General features: G+C 43.1%; 1 protein-coding gene across 3 annotated transcripts in view; it reads left to right on the top strand.

Annotated features, from left to right (window-relative positions):
- Positions 1–13,399, top strand: part of nup37 (nucleoporin 37) — a 33,886-nt gene extending 20,487 nt beyond the window's left edge. For 2 of the 3 annotated variants that reach the window (XM_034863592.1, XM_034863591.1), the window contains exons 2-10: positions 525–722; positions 807–928; positions 5,843–5,915; positions 6,156–6,250; positions 10,960–11,050; positions 11,871–12,052; positions 12,153–12,203; positions 13,013–13,106; positions 13,197–13,399. In XM_034863592.1, coding sequence (XP_034719483.1) covers positions 567–722; positions 807–928; positions 5,843–5,915; positions 6,156–6,250; positions 10,960–11,050; positions 11,871–12,052; positions 12,153–12,203; positions 13,013–13,106; positions 13,197–13,310 — 978 coding nt within the window. In that variant the 5' untranslated portion in view covers positions 525–566 and the 3' untranslated portion in view covers positions 13,311–13,399. The remainder of the gene's footprint in view (positions 1–524; positions 723–806; positions 929–5,842; positions 5,916–6,155; positions 6,251–10,959; positions 11,051–11,870; positions 12,053–12,152; positions 12,204–13,012; positions 13,107–13,196) is intronic. The other variant, XM_034863593.1, reaches the window with a different exon arrangement.
- Positions 13,400–17,708: the final 4,309 nt, after the last annotated feature.

Below are 17,708 nucleotides of genomic sequence, written 5' to 3'. Positions count from 1 at the left end.
CATTAATATCCAAATATATATTGTTATGACATATAGCAATATCATTTTAATTTTAATCTGTTTCTTGATCCCCAATGGGAAAATTACAATTTACACTCTGTGTCCACACACATGCTCAGGACCTATACATGTACTAATGGTAAGATGTCAGAGTGAGTGGGCTGCCAGCTGAAACAGCGCCCTGATCGGTTGGGGGGGTACGGTGCCTTGCTCAACAGCACCTGGCATGCCCAGGAGGTGAAGTGGCATGTCTCCAGCCACCAATCCACACTCCCTACTTTTTGGTCCATACGGGGACTTGAACCAGTGACCCTCCGGTTCCCAATCCAACTCCCTATGGACTGAGCTAGAAGCTACCATAGTATAGTCTGTTTCACCTCACTATCTATTTGGTCAGCCTACCTCAGGTCACGTCTATAGCCAGTTTTGTTCAGTATTCTGAGGTGATTTGTTAATCAGATGTACGTCTTTTAACGGTGACAAAGTAACATTGCCTTGTCCTGTTTTATTCTGATGTATTACAGTTGAAGCTCTGATCTGAAGCCAGCCTTACCAGGACACCCAGCATGCAGGAGGACTCTAGCCGCAGTCCCAGTTACACTGTGGCATGCGAGGACTATGTTCATGTGGTTGAATTTAGTCCTTTCAGCTCTGGTACCCCTGCTTCTCTTCTGGCCTATGGTGGAAACCAGTATGTGGTGGTGGGCACCTGCCTATTCCAGGTAAGAGATGCAGCTTTACACAGACCGGTTTACTTACAGTAATGCCTAGCTTAATGTTTTCTAAATGTACACTTGTTCCCGTAGGAGGAGGATACAGAGATCGAGGGAGTTGAATTCAATGTTCTTCGAGCTTTTCATCATGAATTGCGGGTCGATGCTCTCGCCTGGAGCCCAGAGTCCCGACTGGACAGGATACCCACAATCAGGTACTGCTACTGTGTTTCCAGCATCTTGTTGTGGGGATACCATGTTGCAGGGTGCAGGACAGTACAATTATAGTGTCTGCCTGTCTGTCTGTCTTGAATGTCAATTAAGAATGTCAATGTCTGTCCAAAGGCACAATCTGTTCACCAATCTGATATCATTTTCAAAAACTAACTACAAAAACATTGGAGAACCCTTTTGCAATTATGTAAACACATAATGTAATCTGAAAACTGCTGCCCTGGTTAAAAATTCTGTCTAAAATGGAGTGCAATGGGAATTTAAAAGTGACCCCAAACTTTAGACCGGTAGTGTATTTTCCAATAAGGCATGTAGTCAACTCAGAGCACGGCTCTTTGCAAGAACCCGAACCATGTAAAATCAATTTTTAAATGAAGAATGCAGAGAAAAACAAGAAGAAACTTAACTCAAGGATTTAATAGTATTCCAAGTTCAATGGTGAACACAGACAATTTAAGTCAAAAGAGGGAACAAGATCTTTACATGGAAATAAACCAAAAAGATTGGTCTTTTATTTGCAGGAAAGTACATAAATACTCTTGTAATTGAAGGCATAAATTAGAAGTATTTAAGAAAATGCACAGGGTTTATCATACTCCAGAGAAATTAAATACAATTAACAGTGAGCCATCATTCCTCTACTGGCTATGGAAAAAATTATAAAGGTACTATTTTTCACATGACTTGGTCATGGGAACAACTTTTGTTTTTCTGGAAACTTGTTATCAAGCTGATATTGTTGTGTTTTAAATGGATCTTTTCCCCTTTCTCCTCATGTATGTCTTTTGGGAACTAATGTGACAAGTGGAATAAATATGAAAGTATGTTTATAGATCTTGCTTTGATGGCAGCTAGGAAATGCTTAGCTTTAAAATGGAAGGCCTCCAAACCCCCAGTAACAGTCCACTGGTGGAAGGAACTCTCAAGCAATTTGTTATTGACAGCGTTTATTATCAGAGTAAAGACAGAACCTCAGACTTTTTGAAGATATGGCAATCGCATAGAGAATTTGATTTCATGAAGTTTTGTGTCTTTTACTTATTTTGTTTTATTTTTATTTGTTTCTGACATTTCCTGCTTGTTTTGTCTTAGTGTGAAGGAGCTGAAATAGAATAATGAGATGAATGAATGAAATATCCTTGCACTGTTTTTTGCAAAATGGGAATGCTACGGGCACTGCTATGATAGCATCAAAATCACTATTTTAAAACACTAAGAAGGCAGAAACACAACATGAGACGTTGCTCGAAGCATCACCAGGGTCTCTACCTGTGGTCTCGAGCATTGAGAACACTGTTTGTGTACACAGAGTTTACTAAAGAATTTACTAAGAATTGGTTGAAAAAAAGGGTTTACACTAATGGGAGTTCTAGATTTGGCATCTGAACAACAACCTTTATAATGCAGGAGGCTACCAAGTTAACAATATCTACAGTATTTCACAAGATTGTATGTTTTTTGTCCAATGCTGTTTGTAAAATTGTACAATGTCTTAATTGTTATTAATCTGCCTTTGGGATTGGAATATTCAACAAAATGGTCTCTCACTGCCTGGCTTTTCAGCTGACAACCCACCAATCCTTTCTTTCATCATATTGTGTTACCACACAGCACCTATTGAACCTTGACAAAAAATAGAGGCGACAGAAATATAACTTTAAACGCAACTTTCATTTTTTTCCCCATGCACATGCATCAGTTGGGGATTCGGTGTCTTGCTCAAGAACACTGTGGACAGCAGGAGCTGGGGGTCAAACCACCACCTCTACATTCATGCCTCTCTAACCAGCTAAGCCATCCATATATTATGTGAAGAGGTGCTGACATTGGCGGAGTCAGTCAGTTTAAGTTATGACTTTATTAGCACAATTTGCTGTTTTATATAGGAGACCGTGTTTATTGTGGGACATCTACAGCTCCAGTGCCTCTTGTTATGTAAGGGATCATCAGATCACCGTAATGGGATTAGGAGGTGTCAAGTGTCATATTTCACTCCCACGAAACCTGACATCTATGTCTTTAAACACAACAGTATAAATCTTCACAAAAACTCGTCTATTGACTACTAGAGCAAGAGGCAGTTGTGAAGAAAGCTCAGCAGACACACTGCAGTGAAAAAAAAGTCATCACCTCTCACTGTCACGCCGCAGCTGCCAGGATGTGAGCCAAGTTATTTCAGGTGGCCTTGGACAGGAGGGAAGTAGCCTTACTGTAGATTGTTAGAAAGCAAGAGTTTCCTCCTAATTGGAGTGGTGGATGGGAAGGTTCCACGATCCCCCCGGAGGTGTTTAGGCTTTCTGTAATTGAAAAGGAAAGGCAGCGATAATTCCCGGCCTTCTGTGGTTTACTCCACGGGGCCCTGGAGTAAGCCCTGTGACGTGCGCACTTGTTATTGCACTGATGACTACCCACTCAGGTTCCATCCCTCCCTTCGATCTGCACGTAGCTGTGCCTTCCAGGAAAAGTTTAACTTTCTCACAGGCTTGCGTCAAGTGGGGGCCCAGAGAGAGAGAGTGAGGGAGATGAGAGGAGAAGGGGGAAGGGGGGGGGGCTCAAGCTGAGGCGCTGCCACCATCCACCACAACATCTTGTGATGGGAAGATGTGCAGAATAATGAATCCTAGAAAGACCAGACACACTACACACAAAAAGTAACTTTAGTTAGAAAGAAGAACTAACCGTTGGTTATGGAATTTCAGCATTTACTTTGCAATCTTCTGGTGTACAGTGTCACATATCACTCAATGCAATCTAATAAGACAAATTAGGCCCACCATTGTGCACTACAGTTGCCTGCTTGTTAGAGAATAAACAACTTGCTGTGGCATGACTGATTGCACGGATCTAGCCCATCTGACAAGGACCAGCCTAACTCATTTACTGACCAATCAGAATCCTTCTCAGAGCAGATTTGTCCAGCATACATAGGAAAAATCAAGCTTACAAGGAGTGACACAGGGCTGTTGTGGAAAGAAAATGTTACATCTGCTCTTTGGAAGTTTTTTTCTTCTTCTTTTTCTTTGAAGAGGATGTGTGGAACAACACTAGGGATTTTTCTTTCCATCATAGCGGCGGTAAAGAAAAATCTAGAAAAAACGTTGTTGCTAACTTTTTAACTGCCAGCGATGGTCTTCACTCGGAGGGCATAATACACAGAGGTTCAGGCTGTCCAACCTCAAATGTGACAAGGATAACCCCCACCGGCTTCCCCCCCATTCTCACAGCCAATTCATACAGCTACTGGGAATCAAACTCTCTCTTAGGTGTCTTTGCCAGAAAGCATGTGCCAGGCGTCAGAATTCAAACGCGGATGCAACTGAAGACGTTTTACACTTAAAGATGATCCTTCTCCCCCAAAAAGGTCTCCTCCTTCTGTGTGTCCTCAGGTCTCCTGGTTGAGGGGTACTTTGTGGTAGGGCTGCACAATTATGGCCAAAATGATAATCATGATAATTTTGATCATTATTGAGATCTTGATTAATTATCACGATTACTTGTCGATATTAACCAAAACATAATTTATTGTCACACAGGCTATTTATAACTGCTTTCACATCTCTATTATGCTACATTCTTCTTATGTTGAAGTTGTATGTTGTATAGACATGCACCTGCAACACATGAAAAGGAAAATTAGCTATCTGAAATAAATAGCGTATGATATATATGTGTATATTTTTAAAAATGTATGTCTGAGAAAGCTCCTTCACTTGTTTTCAACAATAACTGATTAAGAGAGCGAGGGAGAGAGGGGGGTGCAATGGACGCATTCAACAACTTCTTCTGTGTTTTTCGCCGTGATAGCAGAGTTACCAGTGGGAACACTGGTAGACACACAGGTTGGCCTCTCATTTTCCTCCCGTTACTCTGTCCTCTGTGACTGCCTACATCTAGAAACTAAGATGCGGTGCAGGGAACACCTCTGCCAGGCACGTGATCAGACAGTGGTTTACGGAGCGGTAGATTGGCTTTGCGACAAAAAAAAACGGAGCGTTCTATGAAATGACGCTTTTAAAATATTGCTTGATCACGCAAATTTGATCGTGGAAGGCAAAAACCGTGATCGGGATTTAAATTTGATTAATTGTGCAGCCCTACTTTGTGGTGACATCACCTTGATAAACCTTGATAGGAACTGATAAACTTTGGTCTCTCATTTCTGCTATGTTCTGTATTGGTCTCGTCTTGTGTTTTACACTAAAAGTCACTATTAAAAGGGAAACACCAGTGAATTTCAGCTTTGTTGTAACTGATCTCTGCGATCAGTAAAGAAAATGGCTTAGACATTAAAGTAAAAAGGGCCAGAACGTGTTCCATACTTTACTCCAAAGTACAACACTAATTTGTAGGTTTAGAAGGCCTATCCTAATATAATATAATCTAATCTTCTGTAGCTGCAATACCCTGAAGCACGTTAAGGGTGTTTGTAGTGACATCATGCCAAATCCATCTGTGCCTGCAACTGAAAATCTGTAAACCGCTGTCTATTTATTCTGGTGATATGTGTGTTTTTCTTGTCATAAGTGAGTTAGTGTAATTGTGAGAATAATTGCAGGCGCTGGTGTATACTACGACTGATTAGAGGGAAAGTCCACACAGGTTTTTGAACAGAGACCCGCGTAAATGGCGTGAGCAATCTTGTTTTTCTCCGTGTTTATCTTAGCTTGCAATTAGATTCTCCCTGGCAGCGTTTCCACTGATCACTGTCCAAGTTTCTACCGCACACACTGACACTCTCATCCAGAGGTGCCAGTCCGGGCGGCTGCAGGCATGCATGTAGGAAGAGATGTCGTCTGTCATTGGGTCTGTACAGTCTGACTCTGTTTGGATGTTCTTTCTCTGTTTTTTATATTTTTACATCCTCTCTTTCTTTTCCTCTTCCTTTCTGGTTGCAGATTTTGCACCGCTGGAACTGACCGAAAGCTACGCCTGCTGACTTCTGATCTTCAGGATAGGAATGAAGTCAAGGTAGTGCAACATCTGGAGCACATTAAATAGAATTGTGCTTGTCAGTTGGCATCAAACTCTTTCTACTTAGCACTGACATTTGGTACTTCGTCAAACAGGAAATGTAGCCGTGCACATAGAAAGCAGAGCGAGAGGCTAGTGTAGTAAGCCCAGTTTTGCTAGAAGATGCTAATTTAACCGATTATTGTTCACGTGTTTCCTGTTTTTGTTTACATATTGTTTTTCTATGCTGTTTCCCAGGTGATGGAGGGCCACACCAGCTACATTAACCATTTGGTGTTCGAGCCCACAGAAGGAAAACAAATAGCTTCTGTCAGTGATGACCACACTTGCAGGTCCAAACAGTTTTTGTGTGTGTGTTTGTGTGTGCGCGTGTGCTTGTGTGTGTGCGTGCATTTGCGTGTGTGCGTGCATGCGTGCGTGTGTGTGTGTGTGTGAGAGAGAGTGAGTGTGTCCCAGCTTCTGATTTTCTGTTCTCTGTTAATGGTGCATAAAGTCCTGACTGTGTTTCCACAGTGAAACTTGATGCTAAGCACAACATCCTCTGGTGTGACAGAGCTGCTTTGTAGCTTTTCTAGCTAATTGGTTAAATATGGAAATCCAATTAGCTGCCGAACATTTTCCTTTCTAAGGGGGACCTATAACAAGGTTCCCAAATGTTCCTTTTCAATTAATTCTAGAGGAGGGAAAACATGTGTCAGCGGCCAGGCCCCCCCACCACACACACACAAACACGCACACGCACACACACACACACACACACACACACAAACCTGAAACATGCAAAGCTGGGTTGCAGTACTGGGCCCCTTTGGTATAAATTCTTTATTTTGATACTTTTAGATTTTAACCAAAAGTTGCAGACAAATGATGACTTAACTGTTTTTATTATTACCAAATTTTGTTTAAAAAAAAAAAATTCTGGGGGGGCTTTTGCGTTTGTTAGGTAGTGATAGTGGATAGAGAGGAAAGGGGAGAGATGGGGGATGACACGCAGCAAAGATCCACAGGTTGGACTCGAACCCGGGTCTCTGCAGGACTCAGCCAACATGGGGCGAACGCTCTTACTGGGTGAGCTAGAGGCCGCCCCGTTACCAAATAATTTTCCTGATATTTCGTCAGTCATTGATAAATGTTCAAAATTGTGGAAAATGTGCAGCACAGTCTCCCAGAGTCCAAGGTGACCTCTTCAAATAGCTTCATCTTTCTGACCAACATGTCAGAAGTTCAACATGTTGAGTTCACAATGATGCAAAACAGCGAATCATCACATTAAAGAAGCTGGAACCAGAACAACGTTTCAAGATTAATCCGTGATTAAAACCTAACGGCCAGGTAGCCACATCAAGCGGAGACACTTTGATAGTCACCGACTTGATGGTCGTCCTGTCCTGCTCAGTGCCTTGTCCGGCCACATTTGCCCGTCTGAATCTCCTCCACTCCCGTTGACTCTCCTCTGGCTCCGCTGACCGGCCAGAGAAAACAGGAGTGCGCTCCATGTGCTGAAAGATTTAAATTCTGTCATGTTGAGAAAATATGGGACACGGGAGGAAGACAGAGGCGGAACAAGGAATAGATCAAGTTAACAGGAGAGGACCTTCCAGTCAGCCCACACAAACTGAGGCTCAATATGAGAGGAGGAACTAGCCCCGCAGAAAGGGAGGGAGGGGAGTGATTGCCTGCATGTAAAGGCTCATGACCTCTCCATCACTCTGTTAGGTTTGGCAGCAGTGCCTCTACTATAAGTTTGCTTAGCTTAGTCATCACTGTCCCCTGCAGTTGTGGGAACTCGGCTGTTGCCAGCATGCAACCGGACGCTGCCGCATCTAGGTGGGGAGCCAGACTCCACTCCCTCAGGGGAGTTAACATTTGGTTCACGTAGTCTAAACAGCTCAGGGTATCAGTAGAGATGGAGCTGGGTGAGACTGTGGGGAAATGTGCCACCTAGAGATCACGAGGGCACACTGCAGGATGCTGAGGCGATTTGGGGTTGACTGAGTTCGCAGATGAACTCAGGACAACGGACACCTGCTGCTGCATTATGTACCGTATACTGTGTTTTAAAGCGTTTTTGTCCTGTTCTCCGTGATAATCTGTCGGATGTTCTCCACCCATTATGTTGTGTAAGGGCAGCAAATTACAGCAGCGTGGTATCTCATCCATGCTTTAAATCTTTGTTTCTTTCTGTTCTAAATCTGTTCTTATGCATAGATCATCAATTGGATGTTATTTAACAGCATTAGTTATATACCTTTGTTCATACAATTCAATTGCCAAGGTTTAGGTAAATGTGGGGTTTAGACATGTATTATTCATTACTTTGAATAATACTATTTGAATAACATATCCTTTACTTTTAGTTTATTCAAGAATTTTCCCTTTAATATGTTTCAACTGTCATTTTAAGATATCAATATCTATTTAAGCCATTAGCTATTACTTTTAGCTTGCTATTTTATTTCATGGGGTATGAACTGTCTGAATAGCTTAGCTGGTAGCTTTCTAGTTATTATAAGTAGTATTTTATAATCCTATTTAATGTCTTTATTTTCCTCCTTAACGCTATAGTGCGTATTTTCTGTTACCCCCATGAGGAATTTTAAGTAATGACAACACGATCGGGGTGTCCACATGATACAAGCCTTATGAGATCGCGCACCCCCCCTCCACGCAGTTGCTGTTAGCCAAGGAGGACATGGAGGATTAAAAAAACAGGATGACTCTTCAGAAGAAGTTATCTACGCTCTTACGCCGCAATCTTCTGAACATAGCCATACTGAGAAATACAGAGAGAATTTTGTTGAGCTGATAGTCTTAATTAGCTTTGTAGCAACTCATTTGGCAACGGCTTGAATATATATATATATATATATATATGTATGTACATTCATCTTTACAAGCCAACCCAATCAATACGTCAATTGGTTTCAGTAACTCTTTCAACAGTACTCTTACTCTTATTCTGCTCTCTACCATAAATCCGATCATGCCGCCCTAACGGCATTTCCCGTTTCCTCCACTTATGGGAAACCTTGGCAAACCGTAACGTTACGGCCACGCTGTTTTCTCACTTAGAAAACACAATACAGGACTTCAGATGTCCTTTTCAACCTCTGTTGTACATGGAAGCGGAGTGTTATTCCTCGATGTGGTGTTATGCAATTACGCGGTGTTTTATCAGAGGTGGTAACGCGTGTTTTCGTGTCTCATGTCTTTCACCTCGTTTGGCGGAGGTCATGTTTTTTTGGGGAGCCGCTGCTCTCCGTTTGAAGGGCATAGTGGTTGACCAAAGTTTGGCTGTTGGTGGTGTAGCGTGCAATTGAGCTCTGTTTGGCTAGTGGTCTGAAAGAATAGGGTTTAGTCGTTGTTTTCCCGGTGTGGCCTGGGGGTTTTGTCTTTTTTTTTTTTTTTTTTTTTTTTCTGCTCAGCCTCCCTCATGCTCCACGGTGAAGGCTCTGGCTGAGTCGGCACATGGGCGAAGGAAAGAAGCCCAGAGTTTCGACAGGGCTCCATCCTGCTGCAGGGGAGATGAGGCAGGAAAAGTTGAGTGTTTACTGAGGTCTTCATCTGAGACGGGGCATATCCTCTCCTTCACCGCACCCCTGAGGACATCAATCTCTCCAACAACACACTTGACATTTAGATGGTCTTTGGAGGTACTTTTTGGGCTTTATTAGATGTTGTCTTCTGTATGACCTCATCAGTCAGCGCCTTCCCATGCTTCACAGGCGTTTGTTTTATTTTCCCAGAAACACTTGCAGCCCCCCCAACCACCACTACCCCCCTTCCCCACCTCCTCTCGTTGTTCAGGGATCATTCAGATGTGGTTAACCATAGATCCAGGTCTCAGGACCTGCAGTTCTCTCCATCTAAGTGATTCATTATATCCGTGGTCTTTCTCAGCTGCTTTTGCTATCGTAGGTCTTATTTAGCATTAGAATCAACCGTTATTTTAATAAAATGGTCCATAATCCTCACACATGGTTGGCATTTGCTTGCAAAACCTTTCTGTTTCATTTTCACAAAGCAACTTCCCTCCTCTGCTCTTCCTCAACTGACTTGCATCCTGCTGCCCTTTCTGTACTCCACAGAAAATGAATGGCAGCGGGCCGCCCACAGCGAAACATTTGCTGTAATGTGAGTGGAGCGTAACGCCGACTCAGGCGAGGGTGATGTCCCCCCCCCCCACACACACACACACACCCCCACCCCATCCTGCCCCTGCCTTCATAGCTCAATGTAATGTAAGGCTGGAGTTTTCCCTGAAAGAGGAGTCCAGCATAAGTCCGTCTGTCTTCACAGCTCAGGGCTCAGATCTGAGAAAAAAAAGCCCTCTTTTCCTGGAAAAACAAAGAACCCTGAACATCACTTGCAGAAGTTAGATCATTTAGGAGCAAACATGAAGTTGGATGAAAACTTGTTGACTGTTATTTCCTGCATTGTGTGCCATAAAAAGCCTCATAATCGGGTGTCTTGGATTGAGAACTTGAGCTTGATTTCTGAAAAAAAAAAGTCGCCAGAAGAAACAACAAAATGCCTTTTTTAAAGAATATATTGTCACAAGGTAATGAGGAAACTTGTGACCGTATATCTGTTAGGATCAAGGCTGTATAGGTGTTACAATTAGGCCAACTGAGCAATGAACAATGTCATTTTTGTTTTGGATCGAGCACCACAAAGAAAGAAACCTTGGGAAAGTGAACTCCTTTCAGATATTAATCTCAGGTTGGCTCAGACGCCGATGCTATTTTTGGAAGTGCTCTAAAACCCCATCTTTGTTGTTAATTAAGAGGTAGTGGATTTTGTTTTGAATTTTAGGCCAAGAGCGGTTCACACATCAAGTCCAATCAATCCGTTACCATACTAATGAGAACAGATTAAAAGTCCTGCGTTTGTTACCCCCCTTCTCAACCTGAAAAACCTTTTTTATTTCAGTTTATAATAAAACGGGTACACTCTTAAAACTTGAATTTTGCAAATGTCATGTTTGGAACCATTTAAAGAATACTAGGTTATTAGGCAATGACTGAATTTATTCCTACAGGGTGTGGGACCTGGATGGAAATGAAAGCACTACTCTCAGACTCCGCTCTCCGGGCATCAGTGTGTGCTGGCACCCAGAGGAAGCCTTTAAGGTAGGAGGGGTTTGTTTTGAAATGTACGCTCATTCTGAGGTCAAACTCATGAATTAGTTGTCTATAACCTAGTACACACATAGTCAGGTAGGAGGCCAGGTAAACTGCAGAATGTAACTTTAGGTGAGGTGTGTCAGTGTAAAGCCAAGTGGCTGGCCAGGTAATTTGGTTATCCTCCATTAAGGGGCCACGGCGTCAACGCACCTCATGTAGGAAGGTTGCCCCCCCCCCCCCCCCCCCCCCCCCCCCCCCCCCCCCCCCCCCCCCATGTCGCTGAACTCATTCATTCGTCATGCTGTCCAACAAACCTGATCCTTCGCACGCACTCACAGTATCTCTACCGTTGCATGCTGACTGCCTGACTGAAAGCAAGCAGGTATTTTAAAAAAGATGGATGAATAGTAAGATGCAATAATATAAAATGAAATAAAATGGAACTTTAGCAATAAATTGTTCTGCAGCCGCTTCAGTACAAAGTAGGAAATGGTCCAACATACAATATCAATGAAGTTGTAAAAATATAAATAAACAGATATCCAAAAGTCCACCAAATCTAAAACATGCACAGTACCAGAAATATAAACGAGGTTAACGGTAAGGTTGCTTCTTGTGGCAATGTCATATCACAGGCACAGGTATATTTACTGTATTCAAAATGTTCACTGATTATGTCCATGATATTGAAAAAATGTGGTCCCGTAAATCCAAAAGTTGCAATAATTGTTATCCAGAACAGAGCTGAAATGAATGCTTGACATGCACACAGCGTAGCAACACGAACTATAAATAGCGGTTTAAAAGACGCGTCTGTCCTCTCCAGTTAATGGTGGCAGAGAAGAAGGGAACGATTCGCTTCTACGACCTGGTGACCCAGCAGGCCATTCTGTCAGTGGACTGCGGTCAGTCCCCACTCATGTCAGCGGATTGGTGCCTCACCAACACAATTAAAGTCGGTGCTGTGGCAGGCAACGACTGGCTCATCTGGGACATAACTCGCTCCAGGTGAGCAAGGGAGCGTGGGTAATATTCTATTGATTCTGCATGACGTATTAAATCGGGGTGATGGCACACAATGGGATATCCTTGTTTTTATTCTTTGCAGTTACCCTCAAGAAAAAAGACCAGCCCACATAGATAAAGCAAGGCTATTCAAGTAAGTTTGTATTTTCTATTTAGTTATTTTTTACTTTTGTGAGGCTTTTTGTTTTCATTTTTCAACAATTTACACCAAGAAACCTGACCTGGGTCTTTGACCTGGATTTTATGTTTCCATGCACCCAAAACTTGCCAATTCAAGAGCTCAAAGGGATAATTTGAATCTTTTGAAGTTGGATTGTATGAGGTACTTATCCTAAGTGTATTAGCTACGGTAGATGTCGGTTGGCACGCCCCCCCGTTTGGAGAAGCTGGCAGACATACCAACACGGAAGCTACAGAATGTGCTGCTAAACCTATTTTAGACACCTAAAAGAAGGACCAGCTAAAATAATCAATGTCTGTTTAAGTATACGCTATATTTACACTACTTCTGAAGAGGAATTGAAGCTGTTACTTCGGTCACTTTAAATCCACCAGACTCCAAATCCCATGTTCTGTGAGGTAAATTTACAAGCGGTGAAAATATATAAATAGAATATAAAATATAGCGTACACTTGAAGTGGTATTGATTTTTTAAGGCGGGTCCTTTTTTAGGTGGCTGAAATACCTTTTGCTGTCGGGCTCTAACCACTGCAGTTCATTGCTTAGCCATCTACTGTAATACACTGAATATGCATGAGTACCTCGTTCAACCCCACTGCAGAAGATCCAAATGCCCCTTTAAGTTTTTGCATGCATGCAGATAAAACACTTTCAAAGGGATTTGAATTGATTGCCAGCTGTTTTAATATACAAACTTGGCAGTAAATTTCCAAATTTTAAAAGTTTGTGGGATGACGTTTAAAGAGATGAGATCTCCTCAGGTGGTCTCTAGCCAACGAAAACCTCTTTGCCACCACTGGATGTCCAGGAAAGATCTCCAGTCAGTTACTCATCCACCATCTTGGCCACCCACAGGTGAGTGAGATGCCTTTCACAGTCCAGATCATTATGTGTAAAATGTTCTCTCCGGCTCCAGTCTCATATCACGCACTAATTTCATTCCAGCCAGTGACGATCGGATCGGCCACAGTAGGATCGGGGCTCAGCTGGCACCGGACGCTCCCGCTGTGTGTGGTTGGTGGCGACAGGAAACTTTGCTTCTGGATGACTGAAATGTAGACATCTGTACAGCACCTGTCATGGTGGATAACTGATTTTAGTGTCTCTATCCTAGTACATGTCCAATAAAATAAATATTTTTCTGAGTATCTGCTGAGTTTTTATGGAATTTGATGGAAATTGGCTGCATGCTGGAGCTTTGTTCTTTTTCATCTCTGACTACCACTTCAGGTCTGCTACAGATAAACAGCGGGCTGCTTGTTGCTCTGTGAAGAGCTCGTTTTTCTTTTCTCTTAAGAGTAAGTTACATCAGCTGTCCGTTATGTCCTGCCCAGAAAGCTGTACTTCAAAGGAATGCATCGAGGCATCAGTGCCAACTCTCCACTTCCCCGGCCAACATGATCACCCTACTTCAGGTGCGCTCTCTCTGACTGTTTCTCAATTTCCTCACTATCAATGACAGACCCTGAATTATATCGATAATATATTCTGGTACGGGGTGTTCCACCTGCTGTGGAGTACAGAAACAGGAAGGTTAGGATGAGGGAAAAGGTTGGAGGTCTGGCTGGGCTCCAGCTGTTAGACAAACCCGGCAGGGGACACTGAGGTTGTGAGTTTAATCATAGGAAGAGGCCATTTCAGGTCATCTCCAACTCAATGGCATGCAAAGTGAGCGCTTCATGAAGAAGAGTTGAGCATTGCATTCCCTTGGCGAACAATTATCAATTCTCCACAGACCAAACATGGAAGACAAGGGCTCATTTGGCGGGTACTTGTAATGCTTTCTGATAAAACAAGGACTCATTGTACTTGCACAGGAATGCCATGTGTGAGAAACCCCCCTCTCCGTTTTCATGGCAGTCACATGCCCGCTAAGCTACAGATGGCACTCATTTAATTAACTTGATCATGAATCATTCTAGGTGACAGCTGATCACTTGTTTCCACAGGTGTAATTAATCTTCAACGGCGCAACGTTGTTTAACAGAGCCATTTATTGTATTTTATGTGTATGCCAGCTGAAAAACTAGTTTGTATTGTACAGTGACGCCGCTGCACGAGAGACCACAGCAAGAAGAGGCCGTGGAGACCTCCACTCTTTCAACCTAGTTCGTCAACCTTGTATATTTCTTGGACAGGACACGTTAACCGCCATCCACAAAGCATAACATGCTACTGCTCTCCTGCTCCACGCTTTTGTTTGAACAAGTCCAATGTGGTCTCCACTCTACGTTTGCTGTGCTTCAGGTGCAAGTGGTGCTGGAGCAGCTGCATATAAGACGGGACATGTCAGCGTCAGATGCTAGAAGCTGCCATTTTCGTTCGTGCACACTGAACATTTTCCAAGGAGTATAAAAGCTCCCTCGCAGGGCACTGGAATCTAACTGAGCCAACTTTCTCTGAAACATGAGAAATGAATCTCAGTGGCTTCACAAATCCCAGTGACTCAAGGACACCATCTGATGGCTGATGGGCAGAATGGCATCAGTATTTAATTTACTGTGAGCTGTTTCTACAACATCTGATCCATCTTGGAGACCTTACAAACTTGCCTCTGTCCTGGAAGCACGTCCTCAGATGTCACTGCCCCTGGCCTCTGCGTTACCTTTGATGTGACGTGAATGAAGCAATTGTTCCTCACAAAGAGTTTTGATCTCTTGTGGTGTGTGTGTGTGAACTACTAATAAACTGTGAAAGGGAGATCAGACAGCCTTAAAATCCTCACCAACCTTCTCCAAATCTCCCCCCCAGATAGTTCTTCAGCGGCCCTGCCAACTTTAAGCCAGGGCTCAACAAAAAGGGAGCAAATAAAAATAATGAGGAGTGTGATATAAAGGGAAACAAAGAGAGAGATTAGAGCTCTTTGAGGCTGGTGTTTGTTTTAATCTCACGCCCGGTTTGTTGTTCAATGCTTTTCCCAGAATGAAGTGAATCTTGATGAGCAGAAGAGAGTCAGCCGAGAAGTCCCTACTTTTTAGTAGTTTGTCCGTCATCTGAACTGTAGCTGCCACAAAGTGGGACAGGATGAGGATTTTTTTTTGCCATCACTTGCTAATAAGACTCGTGTGACCTCCTGGAAAGGTGCTGCAAAGCATCTGGACCAAAGTCCAGACATGTACTTCTACAGACTTGGTAGTTTAATAATATTATTTTAGTTTCCTGACACTTATAATATAGATGACTTACTTACTTTTGTTGTTGGTTTGTTGACTTATTAATATTAATAACTGCAAATTTGATAAATTTAGAACGTGAGAAACCTACAAGCATTCAATATTTGTGGCTGACTGAAGGTGTCATCCTAATGACCTGGAAAGCTAGCTCACAAGAGAAAGAAACCGTCATGCTCGAGGACAATATAAAAAACAACAACAGCCAACCAGATGTTTTCGTGACCTGGCAACCCACAAGTTATTTTTTAAAGAGAAATCAGGATGTGTTTAGCCTAGCTTATCATAAAGACTGAAACAAGGGAGAAACAGCTGGCATTGCTATTATTCCTTATCCTTGGCCAAAGGTTGAGCCTCTTCCCCCTGGACGAGCTACCTGGCCAGCACATTAGTCCCAGGTCTGCGCCGGGTTGTGTTGGTTTTCCAGGTGTTTTTTTCTCCTGCAGGAGTCCATCGCAGTCCAGCCTCTGGTGCTCGCACCGGCCTTGTATGCGGTGATGTTCTTGCTTTTGTATTTTTGTCTTTACCATAACGAGGTTGTGATCTTGCCAGAACCAGAATATGCCACATCATACCTCAATCCTTTTTATATCACCTTTGTGTCTTATTGTTAGATAGATGCAGCTTTGTTATTAGGCTGTGATGCTTGGACTTCCAGATGTTGCTAAAAATACATCCAGGGACCTTTACTAACCTTACCCTGTTTTCTCTAACCTTACCCAGTTTACCTTGCTGTCCACCTTGCATCACAAATTTCTCCTAAAACCACAAATTGTTGTTTCCATTTGTCTTTCTCTATGAATTTAAGGTTTTACGTACTTATAGTTAAGCTTTAGTCGTTGGTCCAGCTCAGTACTTTTAAAAATGTGGAACTGTTAGTTCCTGTTAATGGCTTTTAACTGATCTAGGTAGCATTGCTAAACAGTGTAACAATTAACAAAGCTAGTAGTGCTTTATCAGCCCGTAAATCACCAGATTCACTCGCATGTAATTGAGTACATCTTTCTTCTTGAGTTCTCAGGCCTGAGGACAAAGTGAACCTCCTGACCCTGCTCCCAGCCCGGAGCAGGCAACCAAGCCAGTGTAGGCATGTGACCGCCCTGACATCAATAAAAGAAACACTTACGGTTGGAGTCAGGATGATACAGCGTTTGGGATTTGCGGCGACTACCCTGGGCACAAGAATCTAGCTGGATCCCTTACGGGTCATCCCGTTGCCTCGGTAACCTGCTTTTGTTTAGCGCTCAGCAGATTCTGATCCTGGCAGTGGTATTGTGGGGGGATTTGTGGATTTAAGAGTGCTGGAAGTCGAATGAGATAGAAGAAATTATAACGTGTTTGACTTTTGCTTGGAGAGAGTGAGAGTGTGCGTGCGTGTGTCTCCGCCCGCACACACTTGTCAAGCAGGAGATTACTCTTTCCCTCCACTTGCTTAATCTCTCTCTCTCTCTCTCCCTCTACACACACGTTCTTTTCTACTCCACAAACACAGGTTTTTCTAGGGAGGCTGGAGCAGGGCTTGATTTACGGTACAGTGGAATTATGGGAAAGGGAAAGCTTCCCAACACAAGGTGGCCAATGGGAGGGTTTGCCAGCCACCGTGTTGATGGCGCTGATGCGTTATGAGTCCTGCAGATGGAGATGATTTGTCCTTTTCTTTTTTTTTTTTCAAGGGAAAAGCTTTGACGTGCGCAGCTCTGATATGCATTGTTGCCTGTGTGGAGATCTGAACGCTGGACGTCCATCAAGAAACTCTGAAGGCCAAATTCGGCAGTTGTACAGAGAAAGAGAAATAAAGAGAGAAGAGCATCTGTCAGCAGTGCAGCCCTGTGGACCGTGCTGTGGTTGACTGTGAGGTCCCGGTGACCTGGCCCTACTGATGTGCTGGGCCTCAGTGCTGGCTCTGGCCTTGACCAGCAGAGGGAACGTGATACTTAAATCATTCATAATTAGCTCCTTCCCTTTTGCTTAATAACACATGAAGATAAATGGGTTCCAAGAATGTTCCAAATGGAAATAGTTGGTTTGGAATTAAAAGCTAGAAAATGACCTACAAGCTCTGTATTGTAGTGGTTCTCTCTCTTTCTCTCTCTCTCTCTCTCTCTCTCTCTCTCTCTCTCTCTCTCTCTCTCTCTCTCTCTCTCTCTCTCTCTCTCTCTCTCTCTCATTCCTCCTGCTGGCAGATAGTGAACAACACTTCTCTCTTCATTATGTTTTCTATCTCCCATTGGTAAAAATGTAACTAAGTGGATTTACTCTAATTGATGTACTCAAGTAAATCCATTGT

Source organism: Etheostoma cragini, chromosome 23 (genome assembly GCF_013103735.1).
Source record: "Etheostoma cragini isolate CJK2018 chromosome 23, CSU_Ecrag_1.0, whole genome shotgun sequence".
Taxonomy (NCBI): domain Eukaryota; kingdom Metazoa; phylum Chordata; class Actinopteri; order Perciformes; family Percidae; genus Etheostoma; species Etheostoma cragini.
Note: the sequence above shows the minus strand (reverse complement) of the source record. Positions and strands in the feature narration are given on the sequence as shown.